At 35.4% G+C, this 14264-nt stretch overlaps 5 protein-coding genes across 7 annotated transcripts; 1 reads left to right on the top strand and 4 right to left on the bottom strand.

Moving 5' to 3' along the window:
* Nucleotides 1-980: 980 nt before the first annotated feature.
* LOC120775836 (translocator protein) lies at nucleotides 981-2343 on the bottom strand. The gene is made up of 3 exons (XM_040106200.1): nucleotides 1943-2343; nucleotides 1484-1682; nucleotides 981-1389 (listed from the first exon to the last, which is right to left on the bottom strand). Exons 1-3 carry the CDS (start codon nucleotides 2258-2260, stop codon nucleotides 1379-1381), a joined length of 528 nt encoding a protein of 175 aa, XP_039962134.1. The 5' UTR covers nucleotides 2261-2343; the 3' UTR covers nucleotides 981-1378.
* Nucleotides 2344-2627: 284 nt separating this feature from the next.
* Nucleotides 2628-7935, bottom strand: LOC120775831 (enolase-phosphatase E1-like). Of its 3 annotated transcripts, XM_040106196.1 has the most exons (3): nucleotides 7325-7935; nucleotides 4088-7271; nucleotides 2628-4045 (listed from the first exon to the last, which is right to left on the bottom strand). In XM_040106196.1, exons 2-3 carry the CDS (start codon nucleotides 7217-7219, stop codon nucleotides 3707-3709), a joined length of 3471 nt encoding a protein of 1156 aa, XP_039962130.1. In that variant the 5' UTR covers nucleotides 7220-7271; nucleotides 7325-7935; the 3' UTR covers nucleotides 2628-3706. The 3 variants fall into 3 exon arrangements, with proteins under 3 accessions (XP_039962130.1, XP_039962128.1, XP_039962129.1); XM_040106194.1 differs by having other exon boundaries at nucleotides 2628-7271; XM_040106195.1 differs by having other exon boundaries at nucleotides 2628-7261.
* Nucleotides 7936-8241: 306 nt separating this feature from the next.
* On the bottom strand, nucleotides 8242-8947 carry LOC120775834 (GRIP and coiled-coil domain-containing protein C27D7.02c-like). The gene is made up of 3 exons (XM_040106199.1): nucleotides 8859-8947; nucleotides 8505-8803; nucleotides 8242-8445 (listed from the first exon to the last, which is right to left on the bottom strand). The coding sequence occupies exons 1-3, from the start codon at nucleotides 8920-8922 to the stop codon at nucleotides 8269-8271; spliced, it is 540 nt and encodes a 179-aa protein (XP_039962133.1). The 5' UTR covers nucleotides 8923-8947; the 3' UTR covers nucleotides 8242-8268.
* A 9-nt stretch (nucleotides 8948-8956) lies between these two features.
* Nucleotides 8957-14162, bottom strand: LOC120775832 (pseudouridine-metabolizing bifunctional protein C1861.05). Its single transcript, XM_040106197.1, has 2 exons — nucleotides 11773-14162; nucleotides 8957-9046 (listed from the first exon to the last, which is right to left on the bottom strand). Exons 1-2 carry the CDS (start codon nucleotides 13902-13904, stop codon nucleotides 9010-9012), a joined length of 2169 nt encoding a protein of 722 aa, XP_039962131.1. The 5' UTR covers nucleotides 13905-14162; the 3' UTR covers nucleotides 8957-9009.
* LOC120775833 (protein Notchless) lies at nucleotides 9153-11648 on the top strand. Its single transcript, XM_040106198.1, has 3 exons — nucleotides 9153-10693; nucleotides 10774-11251; nucleotides 11356-11648. Exons 1-3 carry the CDS (start codon nucleotides 9718-9720, stop codon nucleotides 11366-11368), a joined length of 1467 nt encoding a protein of 488 aa, XP_039962132.1. The 5' UTR covers nucleotides 9153-9717; the 3' UTR covers nucleotides 11369-11648.
* Nucleotides 14163-14264: the final 102 nt, after the last annotated feature.

Here is a 14264-nt window from a genome sequence, read left to right as displayed (position 1 = left end):
GTGATGATTACCAAATAATCGCCATACACATAATTGCAAAAAAAGATAAGTGTGTATATATGTATGTCTAATTAGTAAGTTAATACTTTTAGCTACACATTTCCTAAATTACTTTTATTTGTAAAATTTTTTTCTAAGCAAACGGGAAATATTTAACTTTTTACTTCATAGTCCATGATTGATTGTAGATCTGTTTAATATCCGGTCAAAATTTGTTTTTCATAGTTTATTGTATACTGTAAACTATGATAAATAATAGTTTAAAAAAATGTTCAAAAAAATTATATCTATGTACGTGCAAATTTTTAAAATATTGCATTATGGTTAAAAAATATCCATTTTTGAAGATATCCCATAAATTTATACACTTGCGCTCAATAAAAATGCAGCAGCACTTTTGTAGACAATCTTCAGCTATATAACCGTAAAATTGAAAAAATTTAACCTAGATTAGGTAGGCAATGCGAGAAAAATTATTTTTGTATGAAATTGGGTTGCACACTGTTCAGTTATAATTGTATTTCGGTTCTGTAAACTAATTTTATGGATATCTAATTTACACTATGTGACCAAACATATAAAAACTGCTCTAATATTCTAACTTTATAAACAAATTACTCATGTGAACTTATTTTAATTATATTTGGTGGTGAGTTTTTATTGACCGCAAGCGTATGTATTTATAAAGATTTTATTACAACAGAGTACCCAACTCCCCTGATTTGTCAACACTATTTGTGAATTAAAAAATAGACGTTTGGTCTATTTCTGGTATATATAGTATAGGGTATTTACTATTCACTATTCAGCCAGATGTAGGATAAAATTGCAGGAACATGGCAAAATCACGTAGTCGCCATTACGTGTAACATATACCCATTGGCCGGTTATTTCCAAGATACATACCGCAGAATGACCAAACTTATACCTTCAATTTCTTATACTTCCACAATAAAGAAGAATTAATAAAAGGCTAAAAATTGATTTTTATACTAATTATCTTTAATTAACACATTTTCACAAAAATAAGCGATTTCGAGCTTTATAACAATTTTGCTCTTTTAACATTCCTTCCTTAACATTTATAACATAACCCACATTGTATTAAAACACCGGCATTAGTACAATTTTTTAGGCAACTTGTGTGTTATACATATGTACACATAAAAAAGTACTGGAATTATTTTGTGGTAGTGAGCATATAGATTTTCTTAATACAAATTGACATCGATCTTTTAACATATTTATAGTTTATTTTTATTTTCGAATAGTTAAATTAATTATTTTAAGTTGTGGAACATGTGTACTGCATTAAATGCATCATAGTGAATGAAAGATGTTGCCATGATTGCAGCAGTAGAGGCGCAGTAAAATGACATCATACGACATCTATGAATGTACATACTCATTTGCTTTAAAACAATTTATACTTGCATATGCAATAAGGTGCAGTAATCCAGTGTGCTTATATTATTTTACTGACCCTTTTTCTCCTCAGCGGCTGGAGCCGTCACAGCCTTACTCTCAGGATTCAATTTGTACATGGCATGATTGAGCACCGTTGCGAAGCTCAACCAAGCAATGTATGGAACGAACAATAGACCAGCCACTTTATTTACCCTATAAAAGAGTATACCACAGGCTGTGGACGTTGCAGTCAAAGCAATAATATCGATGAGCCCCTAGGTGAAAAGTGAGAAACATGTAAATATACATATATTTTAGCTATGAAAATTATTAATAATAAGTCTAATCTTTTAGTAACCATTTTTTTGAACTGTATAGTTCTCATCGCTCGTGTAAATATCTAGAAATAGAAACTACTGGTATATGTCATATGCGCATTTATAATTAGTGATATGCACAGTACAGTTCTAGAAAATGTTATTTGTATAGTCAGTTAGACTTTTTAATACTCAATTTCAAACGTTACGCAACTTACGCCTTTGATATTACGTTGTCCAAAGAAAATTGGAGTCCATGCCCAGTTGAGTGCCAACTGTGTACCGTACGCAATGAGCGGTAACTGCGCCTCACCGCTGAAGCCGCCACCATCGCGCCACACTAGATATGAAGCATAGCCCATGCCTGAATAAAGCGATGTCCAGACCGGCGCAAATATCCAGTTTGGTGGCCGGTATGATGGAAAATTCAGATTCTTGTACCATGTTTGTATATTTTTTCGCGTTATTATGCCGTTGATGACACCACCAACGTTTGGGAGCACAACTGCGCCTATGATTTTTAGCACATCACTCATTTTTCTGCAGTTTTATGAAATATTTTTGTTTTATTTGACACTTTTTTATATTTTTAAACTTTAGCCGCTTGTTTCTTTAGCTGCTTTTCTTTACGAATTACCGAAGTGAACTAAACTATCAGCTGTCGGTTTCATACTTCACGCGGTGGGTTGTCGTTGTGATATGTCTACGAGCCCACCGCCACGTCCCTCCATCTGATAAACACTTGTAAACTCTCGGTTTTCTCTCTCTCTATGACCGCTTAGTTGGTACATCTGCGTGTGTACATACATACATCAGTATGTTTTTAGTATGTATGAACAACTCTATCAATATTCACGCTAACGGCGGACGCACCTTTTTGCTTTGATTTTATATGTCCCTGTATACATACATAAGTATGTTGACACTTATAAACTTATCGCCTATAATCTCAATAATAGTGTTTTGCCGGTTGAAAAACTGGTTAATATTATTAAAAGCTGTTTAGCATATTCTCTTGTTTTTCTCCCGAAATGAGTTCAAGTTCCACATTCCTATATATTGGACTAATTTCTTTCATTTCCAACAGTTCGAGGTGATCTCAAAGCAATAAAGAAAAATTTTAATAAATCCACATACATATTTACAATGTTTATAAGTTTGTATGCCTATATGGGGTAGTGTTCTTGTCAATAAACAATAATTATTATTTGTACATACTTATGTATGTCTGAATGTATGTAACTGCTCTTGAGTTTAAGCCGTTATTAATTTTGACAGCAGCGGTTAGTTTCAGATTAACACATAAAAAACACTAAGCGGCAATATCCTCTAAATGTTCACATTTTTTAAATCTAATGAAATCTTTCCATTCCAATCTATGAGGAACTTAAAAATTTATAAGCATTAAACACTAAAATTAGTTTCAGTAATACAATTTATTTTCAGTTATTAATTTAGAATTACATTTTGGTTCTTTACAACACCTAAAACTAAGCAAACTATAAACAACCAAGAATATATCTAAATCGATGTCCAAAAATCAAATAGATGAGGAACCTATTTGAAAACTATGTGTTTCCTTCTTGCATCGTATATTTACTGAAACATTTTCTTGTTTTTATTTTAAGAAACGCTAACTTTAAAACGGTGTTAGTGGTGAAAACTGTTTTAGCATATTAGTATGAATATTTTTTAGCATGAACATATTAGTATGAATATTGTATATGTGATGTAAAGGCGTTTATGATAGCAGGTTAGTATAATCTGTTGAAATAATGTTTAAGAATGAATACAAAAATTAATGAATTCATGAATGAACCATCAAAGGAGCTTTCAATAAATAAAAATTCATAAAATGCAAATGCAATAGCAAGTTAAAATATTCATTGAGAGTAAGTCATAAAAGCATGAATGAAAGTAAGAACAATGCAACATAATTAAACTCAACTAAATCTTCTCATCATATTGAGGGAGAAGTTTTATTATTTCGAAAGGGATGGTTTGTCCAATGTAGCAGTATTTTCAGTTGTTGGTGACGAGGTTGGCGGCGTTGTTGGTACTGATTTTGTTTCTACCAAAGCTCGGGGTTGTTCAGCTACTATTTGCGTACCAGACACCGTACCTTTTACGTTAATTTTTTGCTGTTTTCCACCAGTGTTTGCATTTGTTTTACTTGCTGCTGGCGGTGTGTTTGCTTTCTTAGTAGTGCCAGGTGTTGTCCCGGTATTTCCTGTATTAGGTCGTGCAGATTTAGTACTTGCTCCCAATGTTGTCTTAGATTTTGCTGATGTATCCGTTTGTTGTTGTTTTTGCGGTGAATTTGCCTTTTTTGCTGCTGAATCAGGAGCCGCCTTTGTAGCGGGAATTATTGGCTGCTGTTTGTCAGTTATTCCTTTTTCGGGTGACAACTTCGACGGTGTGTTTGTCGTCGTTGGCGTTATTGGGCTTGTTGGTGTAGATTTGTTGTTATTCGTTGGCTTTGATTTAACTTTTGATGTTTGTTGTTGTTGAAGCTGTTGCCCCGGTTGCGGCTTCGTTACCAACTTTAATTTAACATCGCCTGTTGTAGATGGCTTCGGCTGTTGTTTCGTTGTTTCGTTCGAGTTCTTAATATTTGTGGTCTGTTTTGGTGGTGATGCCTTTTGTTTAGAGCTTATTGATATGCGCGCAGGTTTTTCATCAGCAATTTGACGTTGAACTGATACATTGCCAGACGATGATGTTGATAGTTCAGGAATAATGGATCCTTGGTCTTGCGGTTGACACAATTTCTCCTCTTCAACGGTAGTGCTTGAATCTAATTGTAATTCTTTTACATCTGCTTTATTTAATATCTCTGACTTCTTAATATCCTTCATTTCTACATTTATAGTATTGTTTGGTGAGGATAAGACTGCAGCCGGTAGTATTATCGGGGGTTGTGACTGTAGTATTTCGGCCATTGATGGCTGTTTGTTTGCCGAATCTATAGCAATCAATTTTTCATTATTCACATCGTCGATCTTATTATTATTGGCAGGTATTTGCAATGTGGGCAAAGGTATTGCCGGTGGCAGTGATTGTACTATCTCAGCTAATGTAGGCTGTTTCGCTAATTGTTCGCCTAAAGTGTCACCCTCTGGCGTAGCAACCTTTTGCGATTCAAGTATCTGCGCATTGGGGATCTGTTCCACTACTGTCATACTTTTATCATTGTTTTCGCCTACTTTCGGAAGAATTGTATTTGCTATTGATGGACTGTCTGCAATGATCTCTTTTTTAACACTAGGTAATATTTCTTTAACAATAATAACATCCTTTACGTCTGAATCTTTGTTTAATGATTCTACATTACTATCAAGATCTTGAACAACTTCCAAGCTTGTTTCAGGCAATGGGCTTTGGGACTTTAGATTGTCGGTATTCAACTCTTTCTCTTGTGTTTTTTCAACAGATGTGTTTGTAGCTTCTAGCTCCTCACTTAGCACGGATTCAATCGTTTTTTCCACCGCTTCCTGTTGATCAGATGGAAGTTCAGGTAGCGACTCTTTTTTAATAGTTTCCTCTGACATGTTATTCAAATTTTCTATCAGAATATCTTTAGCAATTTCATTTACTATCTGCATCATCTTCTCGCTAGATTCTAATGATTGTAAAGCAACAGTTTTGATGGATAAGTCTGGTGGTTGTATATCCGTTTCGGCTGGCTTTCCGGTTTCTATAGTGGGTTTTATAGATAATATATCTTTGTAAGTTTTTTCAACCTGTTGACTTTCCGGTTTTTGCTTATCTACCTCTTCCATTACAATTTCTTGCTGACTTTTGGAAGGCTTTCCCTCTTCATAATCTTTAGCCACAGAATCAGATTTCTGTTGCTGATTCTCGTCCTGCTTAGTTGACTCTGGAAGAGGTTCAGCTTTTTTGGATTCTTTTCCGTCATCTGCCAAAACTTCCTTCACTTCTTGTGAGCTTTTAATTTGCGCGTCTGACTTTTTTTGATTACCTGATGCCTCTTTAACATTTTTTTTAGTGCCTTCAGATTGTTTTTCATTGCTTGTCTTTTCTTTGGATGATTTTAATATTTGTTTCTCGTCCTGCTTACCTGATTTTGGCAGAAGATCCGCTTTTTTCAATCCTTTCTCAGTATCCGTTTTTTTCTGGCTTTCTTGATTTTGTTGTTTTTGTTGAGGCTGTTTATTTTTTTGTTTTATTGGCGACTCATTCTTTTGTTGTTGTTGCAGGGGAAGTTTTTGTGTCTGATTCTGATCGTCTGACTGTTGTTCAATATTTACTGCATCTATTGAATCTATACTCGTCTTGGTTTGTTGACTTTCATCTTGTTTTTCGATATTTTTTTCCTCTTTTTCTTTTAGTCCCATTTGTTTTTCCTTCGCCTTTGTTGTAGCTGGTAGTTCTGCCTTCGCCGACTTTTGCTGTGATTGTTTTGTTTGCTGGTTATCCCCATTATTCTTAACATTTTTTGATATTTCAGTTATTTGTACTGGCTTTTCCGATTCGATGACATCAGTAACATCATCTTTACTAGATTCGTCAACTTCTCTGTTGCCGTCTAATTTTAATGTTGTAGTTTTTGAAGCAATTTCATCAGGTTTCTTATTATCTTTAATGGGGGTTTGACTCTTATTTTCAAGCTTAGACTTTTGCCTGGAAGGTTCCTGTTTTTGTTGTGATTTTTTTTCATTCTTCTTTTGTGTCTCTTTATTTTTTCCTATATCATTTGTTGATTTGATATTTAGCTTCTCAGTTCTATTTAAGTTTTCTTTTTCTGTATTTATTTCATGTTTTTTAATATTAGTTTCATTTTCGTTCTGTATTTCCAACTTTTCGCTTGATTTTACATTTAAATTTAAACTTTCCAACGGTTGCACATTGTTTCCCTTTTCATTACCCTTAGCTTCCGATAAGAGTGGTAACACTGCAGCCGATTCTCCTTTGGTTTCGGTTTTTTCAAGTGCCGGTTTTTCATTAGTAGTAGTAGTTTGCTCTCCCACTTTCATTGCCTCTATTTTAGCCACCTCATCGAAGTCACTCACCAACATAGGTACATCATCTTCTTCTACAACGCTATAAAGCATATTTGTGCTCGCAGTCGCATCACTACCGCCCATAGTTCCCGCCGCTTTTTTTGTACCCGTCATTGAATTAGCGAACATGCGCAGCTGCACCACCGTCTCTTGACCCAGCTGTGGCAATATCTCCGGCAACATTTCTACAATTTTCTTTGTCTCTCCATGTCCGGTGACAGCGAAAGTATTTGCAGAGAGAGATGCTTGCGCTTTAGGATTATTAAAATGAATAACGGTTAGATCGTCTTTGATTATGTTCACTTCTTCAATTCCCGGAATGGTACTAACGGATAACTTTTTTAAAGAACTTTGCAACTTTTTATCATCCGTAGTGGCAGTCTGGTGCATAACCTTCTTCTTACGACGGGCTGTGCCCTTGCCTCCTATCCGCACTTGTGATTGCAGCCGCCTCAATTTTTCCACATTCATCTTATATGAATGCAATTTACGTTTGAATCAAGTTAATACAGTCTGAAAACGCCTACTTTTAATTAGGAATTACATAAAATCTGACATTTTTTCTTCCAATCTTACCCTCACACCAAAAATATTATTCTGCTGCTGTAAAACTCGTGGCTGCAACAACGACTGTGGTATCGACGACTATTCAGCCAAACTCAAGGCCCAAGCATGCAAATGGTCGAGCATTTCGAATTTTGCATTCTTACATACACAGTTCGGCAATTGTTGCCGAGCAATACATCTGCCTCAGAGTAGCAGGTATATTAATATCGCAAATTTCTTTGCAAAAGATATAAAAAATTCTCACATCACATAGCAGACATGCACACATCGTATCATTGTGCGCTTAAAAATAAACATAAACCCCACCAAGAACGGAGCATTTTAGCGATTCTTGCCATTAACCATACGGCTTATTACATATTGTGTCTGTTTGAGACTGAAAAACAGAAGCGACTGACAAAAAGTGCACTGCAACATGGGATAGAGTGGGTAGAAATATGCAACAAAAGTATATATTTTAATGCGCTCACAGTGGAAAAGTGGAAGAAGACGATTTGTTTGCGTATAATGCAATTGCAATGTGAGAATTTTACGTCTCTTGTAGATAAGTTTTTCCTAACTTTAGAAAAATGCACGCATTATCTTCATGGAAACAACCTCAGTTAATGTGTTAGTATAGAAATTTTTGCAGAAAACATTTTTTTTTCAAATATTATTTTTCTTGTTAAAAATCTTCACACCACAGTCATTTCTATGTTAACCTGGTGTCGACCTGGTGCACCATGCAGAGTAGAGACAATTCCCACAACCAGGACAGACATTTCAAAAACTAGTTGGGAAATATTTTCTCCCACCTATACCTTCCCATTTATATTTATGGCCAATACTACTTTCTGAAAACAATTGAACAATTGTTGTGAATTATAAAAATATTTTTTTATTTATCAAAATCAATGCCTTTCTTATTCCCCAATTTAATCATCAACAAATATCATTAATTACAAATACCTCTTCTATTGTTCCAAACTTTCAGTTTCTTTAGCCAAATGTTTCACCTTCTCCCATTGGGATTCCATTAATTGCAATGCCGTTTGAATTTGTAGTAACAATTTCTCTTCATTGTTCATCTCTATGCTTATTTCTTCATATTTTACATTTTCAATTTTCAACGACGCTATCATTACAGAGTTCTGTTAGGAGAAATGAGAAATTCACAACAATATTTAAAGGAAATCAATATCCAGCTCACCTCAAGAAATTTTTGTTTCATGTCTGCTAACTCTTTGTCTGCATTCATTTCATCTTCTTCAGTATATTGCTTGGAATGATCGTAATCTGTCGCCAACAGAACATAATCCGGTATAGAAAAATTCTTTAAGTCCATTTTCTCAATAGCTGTGAGGTTTTGTTCCATGTCACTAAGCATTTTGCTTTTCACTTTTTCTTTCTGCTCTTGTAAAAATACGGTTGTATCGTCATTACCCATGGATAATTTGTTCACCATTGATTGAAGTGTCAGTGATAATATCTTATTCAAATAATGCCGCCCTGCATATAGTTGTTTGATATGACCTTAATTTATTATATAAATGGAAATACTTACGCTCTAACGAAAACTGTTCTACAGAGAAATTGAAATGCTGTATTTCATATTCGCTTTTTTCCATTTTGAGTTAGTTTGTGAAATACAAGTTAAATAAAAAACGTCCTTAATGTTACTCTTAAAACAACACCAAATCAAATGTTGTGGCCGTTCAGTGGATGCAAAAATGAGGTTGTTTAGTTAAAGATCTGTATAAACAAAGTGGTGCACATCTATTTGATGAAATTTGACAGTTTCATAAAGGCTTATCTACATTATATTAATTTTCATACTAAAATAAGTGTTTAATAAAATTTGTATTTACTATCTTATTAATTCAAAATGACAGTAATTCTAGAATAGAATATGGTTCCCAATTGTTTTTTACCAAAAATATTCTCTATCTGTTAGATAGTATTTATAAACAAGTCAAATCAATGGTACAAGAGCAGTCAATTCCAGACGGAAATATAAAATAATCTAGAATCTAAAAGGCGTATTTAGTTAGTTATTTTCATTTAAAACTTCATGATTTTTGGGCGCAATGTGGGGAATGTCGGAACCAGAAGAAAACAATGAAAATATCGGTACTAATCTATATAATAGTTATATTTAATTTTGTTACAAATAAATAAAAAAAAAAACATTCGAATAAACCAGTTTTAAGATAACTACTTTGCGTATTATTTTATCGAGTAGTTTTGAACACGTCATATACTTCACATAAGCGCACCCTAATAGCACTGCTGAAATGCATATTATTGAATAAGATTATGTGGCAATGATGTTTTGAGTCCGGCGGCACGTGTTTGTTTGTTGTTGACAATCACTCCATTGATAACTACCAAAAGTACAATTCGACAAACTGTTTTATAAAAATATGTCCAAACGACAAAAAATAGAGGAAGTAGCGGAAGTAGCGGAAGTGGACGATGGACGTACTGTTCAAGCACGACTCGTATCAGATACTGGAGAGGAGGCAGGCCCTCCAATAGATTTACCTATTACAGTCACCGTGGAGCAGCTAGGTCTTATTTGTAATGCGTTATTAAAAAATGATGAACCGACACCATACCTATTCTTTGTGGGAGAAGAAGAGATTAAAAAAACTCTTAACAGCGCTTTGGATTTAAATTCAATAGACACTGAAAATGTAATCAAAATTGTATATCAACCGCAAGCTGTGTTTAAAGTTCGACCAGTAACACGATGTACAAGCTCAATGCCAGGTCATGCAGAAGCTGTAATTTCAATTAGCTTTAGCCCAGACGGCGAACATTTAGCTAGTGGATCAGGTGACACAACAGTGAGATTATGGGATTTGACAACCGAAACACCACATCATACATGTGCGTTGCACAAACAGTGGGTAATGTGTGTTGCTTGGTCGCCTGATGGAAAAAAGTTAGCAAGCGCTTGTAAAGCAGGAAATATTATATTATGGGACCCAACGAATGGTAAACAAATCGGTCGAACATTAGTCGGTCATAAGAAATGGATAAACTGTTTGAGCTGGGAACCATATCATCAGAATCCCGATTGTCGCCGATTAGCCAGTGCCGGTACGGATGGAGATTGCCGTATTTGGGACACCGTGTTGGGACATTGCATTCTAAATATATCAGGGCACTCTAGTTCAGTAACCGCTGTACGATGGGGTGGATCTGGGCTTATTTACACTTCGTCTAAGGATCGTACAGTAAAGATGTGGAGGGCAGATGATGGAATACTATGCCGAACATTTTCTGGACATGCTCATTGGGTAAATAATATTGCGCTGAATACGGATTACGTTTTACGAACGGGACCGTTCCATCCAATAACTGATCGTAAAAAGAAATATTCAGAAATTGAAAGTAAGTATCAAAACCAGTAAGTTAAAATAAATTCGTATCATACAGAGAAAACTTAAATGAGTGCAACCAAATATTTTTAGAGAATGAATTGAAAGAAATGGCTTTACAAAGATACAATCAAGTTTGCCCCGATGGTGTTGAATCATTAGTATCGTGTTCCGATGATTTCACGCTTTATCTTTGGCGTTCAAATCAAAATAAATGTGTAGAACGAATGACGGGTCATCAAAATGTGGTCAATGATGTTAAATACTCACCTGATGTTAAGCTCATTGCATCTGCCTCTTTCGACAAGTCAATTCGCCTATGGCGCGCTCAAGATGGCAAATTTATAACTACATTCAGAGGACATGTTCAGGCTGCTTATACACTGGCATGGTCAGCAGACTCACGATTGCTGGTGAGTGGTAGTAAAGATTCAACTCTGAAAGTATGGAGCGTTCAAACGAAAAAATTAGCACAAGAATTGCCGGGTCATGCAGATGAGGTTTTCGCTGTGGATTGGGCTCCGGACGGGACACGAGTGGCATCTGGTGGCAAGGATAAGGTGGTGAAATTGTAAGTTTAAGGAAAACTTACTGTCAAACAGTAACAGTTTTTCGTTGAATGCATACTTTATTATTGTTATTTTAAACCTTATAAACTTTTGTTATTTTTTACAGATGGGCTTATTAGGATACATCCAGAGGAAGTATATAACGTGTATAAATAGTCTTAAAAGGAGTATTCGTATCGTAGCAGTTTCTATGAAAAAGTGAACGTTTTATTATAAGATTAAATAAACCAAATAAGAAGATTGTTAACCTATTTCTTATACAAAATCAATAATGTTGTTTCAAAAATGATTTTAATTTATATAGCTATGTTGTCTTATTCCCTTTAGGGAGATGACTTTATAGAAATGCTCAATTATATATGGAAGTGTGCCCATAAATTTTTTTTTAAAAGATTGATACATACTCGTATTTACATTTTTTTATACTTATGTTGATATAAATGTGATTATTGTTCAAAGTAAAAGTTTTTTATGGGCATAAAAATATGGCTCCAATCAATATGAGTTAATAACGTAAACTTACAAAGACGTTTCCTTAAGGTTTCTTAAAGCTGATTCTAAACTGTTAGATTCTTCAATTTCATCACTGAAATAGCGAATCGGTACTGCGCCACGTGATTGCAGAGCCCGTTCTGCCGCCAGAAATCCCAACGCTACACAATTTTTCATGTCATAGCCTCGTAAAAGTGCTGTTATGTAACCGCTTGTAAAACTATCACCTGCCCCTGACACATTTTTAATGTTTTCTACTATAGGTGCTTTGTAAAACCGAAGTGCGTTAACATTTTGTTTACTTTTAGTCATGGGTAAATAAGAGCCAGTTTTTACATCAAACAATGGTTTACCGGATGCAGCTAAGTCACCATTCAAACTAAGTAATACGCCTTCTTGTCCAAGCGTTAGAACAATGCAATCGAAATGACCTTGGACAAGTGTCAGCAGGTATTTGGCTTTCTCCAGTAAAGTCTCTACTGGATCACTGTTGTTAACTTTACTGTGTACTGGAGTTCCCGTGATAGCTTCTACAATGGTATGCAATTCATAAATATTTGGCGATATAATTCGAATCTGTTGTGTAAGGCTCTTGGGTAGAGTAAACGGTTTGTGAGCAATTCGCATATCCGTTGGTTCAAAAAACACTGGTCGCCGATGTTTTTGAGCTAGACGCAGAGCGCATTCCATTGCTTCAAACGAGAGATTGCTATCTATTACAATTATTGGAGCGGAACTTATCTGCTCCTCATATCGTTGAATCATTTCTACCGTAATATTTTGATGAATCTCCATATTTCCTAAAATGATTTTGCAGTCACCAGTTTTATCAAAAAGTAGAGTGCAGAGGGAAGTAGCACATTCTTCATCGACCATTACAGAACTTCTTAAAGGCCTAGGAATCATTTTTAATAAGCTTTTCCCGAGTTGGTCGTCACCAACAATGGAAATAAAGTTTGCTGCGCCATACAATTTAAAAATACCCTCGGCAATGTTGCGTCCAACACCACCCGCTGATTCGGTTGGTTTTGCACAATACGTAGCTCCGTCAAGCACACCTGGAATTTCATCTACCATAGTTAATGAAAGATCTAAAATTGAGGCACCAATCACTAGGGGTGTGGAGACGGATTTAGGTATAGATTCACCTCTGAACGTATAACTTTTACTTCCCCTGGATAATTCACGCGATATTTGAGCAGCAATGCTAGCATTGTTTTTAATCAGCGCAATATTTGCATCTAGACTTTTTCCCTGTGTTATTTTGGCTATTGCGGCCAGCAAATAAGGCGTTACTTGTTTGCCATAAATTCTCTGAAGTTTTGCTTCACACGTTGCTTGTTCGATTGCTGCTTCAATCATTTCTTTATTCGCTGCAAATTGCTCAGGTACAGGTACACCAATCAAAATTCCTGATTTTAAATCTAACTCTTTCAAAGCTTTTATTAAGTCAGCAGCTTCCAATGGTCCATTTAGGTTATATGGAACCTTGCATCCACTATTGCGTGTATAAAAATCAGGAAAATTGCAATCCTCAACTCCATAAGTCGCAACACATACTCCTTGGGTCTCTAAATATTCAAGAGTTCGAGGTATATCCAATATCGATTTAATTCCGCTTGACACTACCGTAACAGGTGTTCGTCCTAACTCCACCAGATCTGCTGATATATCCAATGTAACATGACCATCGCGGTGAACTCCGCCAACACCTCCAGTAGCAAATATATCTATTCCCAACATGTGGGCTATGATCATTGTAGCTGCTACAGTTGTGCCTCCACTTCCTCTTGTAGCTACCAAATAAGGTAAATCACGTCTTGAAATTTTCATTATCTCATTACGGGTTTTCTTTGCTATTTTTTCCATTTCCTCTGAGGTAAGACCTACCTTTATTCGACCGTCGACTATTGCAATAGTTGCAGCTAGCGCACCATTTTCAGAAACAAGCTGTTCCACCAACTGCGCTGTCTCAATATTTTGTGGATAAGGCATGCCATGCGTAATGATCGTCGATTCTAAGGCCACAACCGCTTCTCCTTTCTTAAGCGATCGTTGCACTCTGGGATGAACGTCAACGAGTGTTCTAAAGTTGCGAAGTGAAGTTCGAAAAACATATTTTGAGCATGCATACAGAAATGGGGATGTAATGGCCAAAACCATTGTTTAAACACTTTATTTCTGTTTACTTCTATGCAATGCTAAATAATAATATGGACAAACTTTTACGTACTACAAATACCCTTCATGCATGTGCTTATGTGGCTATACGTACATATGCACACTTGCTTAGGAATATATGCACATTGTTCACTTTCCCGCTTCTGTCAAAGAAAGTTAATTGATATTTTACGTAAATTTGCATTGAGCATCCTAATACATTAATTTATGAACTTCATTAACCTTTAAAATAAACTGAACTCTAACACACTTGTTTCCCCTTAAAACATTTTCAGATAATTTTGAATTTATTATTTATCGATTTTAACATCGATAACATGTCTTTAAAGGCGGTGTATCATT

This window comes from Bactrocera tryoni, chromosome 4, assembly GCF_016617805.1.
Source record: "Bactrocera tryoni isolate S06 chromosome 4, CSIRO_BtryS06_freeze2, whole genome shotgun sequence".
NCBI lineage: Eukaryota > Metazoa > Arthropoda > Insecta > Diptera > Tephritidae > Bactrocera > Bactrocera tryoni.
The sequence above is the reverse complement of the archived record's forward strand: the minus strand, read 5'-3'. Positions and strand labels throughout refer to the sequence as shown.

Coding starts and splice junctions, on each gene's coding strand:
- LOC120775836 (XM_040106200.1), bottom strand. CDS start 2,260: ATGAGTGATGTGCTAAAAATCATAGGCGCAGTTGTGCTCCCAAACGTT. Junction 1,683..1,942: donor GACAACGTAATATCAAAGGC/GTAAGTTGCGTA, acceptor CTTTTCACCTAG/GGGCTCATCGATATTATTGC.
- LOC120775831 (XM_040106194.1), bottom strand. CDS start 7,219: ATGAATGTGGAAAAATTGAGGCGGCTGCAATCACAAGTGCGGATAGGA.
- LOC120775834 (XM_040106199.1), bottom strand. CDS start 8,922: ATGGAAAAAAGCGAATATGAAATACAGCATTTCAATTTCTCTGTAGAA. Junction 8,804..8,858: donor AGAACAGTTTTCGTTAGAGC/GTAAGTATTTCC, acceptor AACTATATGCAG/GGCGGCATTATTTGAATAAG. Junction 8,446..8,504: donor TGAAACAAAAATTTCTTGAG/GTGAGCTGGATA, acceptor TTCTCCTAACAG/AACTCTGTAATGATAGCGTC.
- LOC120775833 (XM_040106198.1), top strand. CDS start 9,718: ATGTCCAAACGACAAAAAATAGAGGAAGTAGCGGAAGTAGCGGAAGTG. Junction 10,694..10,773: donor GAAATATTCAGAAATTGAAA/GTAAGTATCAAA, acceptor AAATATTTTTAG/AGAATGAATTGAAAGAAATG.
- LOC120775832 (XM_040106197.1), bottom strand. CDS start 13,904: ATGGTTTTGGCCATTACATCCCCATTTCTGTATGCATGCTCAAAATAT. Junction 9,047..11,772: donor AACCTTAAGGAAACGTCTTT/GTAAGTTTACGT, acceptor TTGTTTATACAG/ATCTTTAACTAAACAACCTC.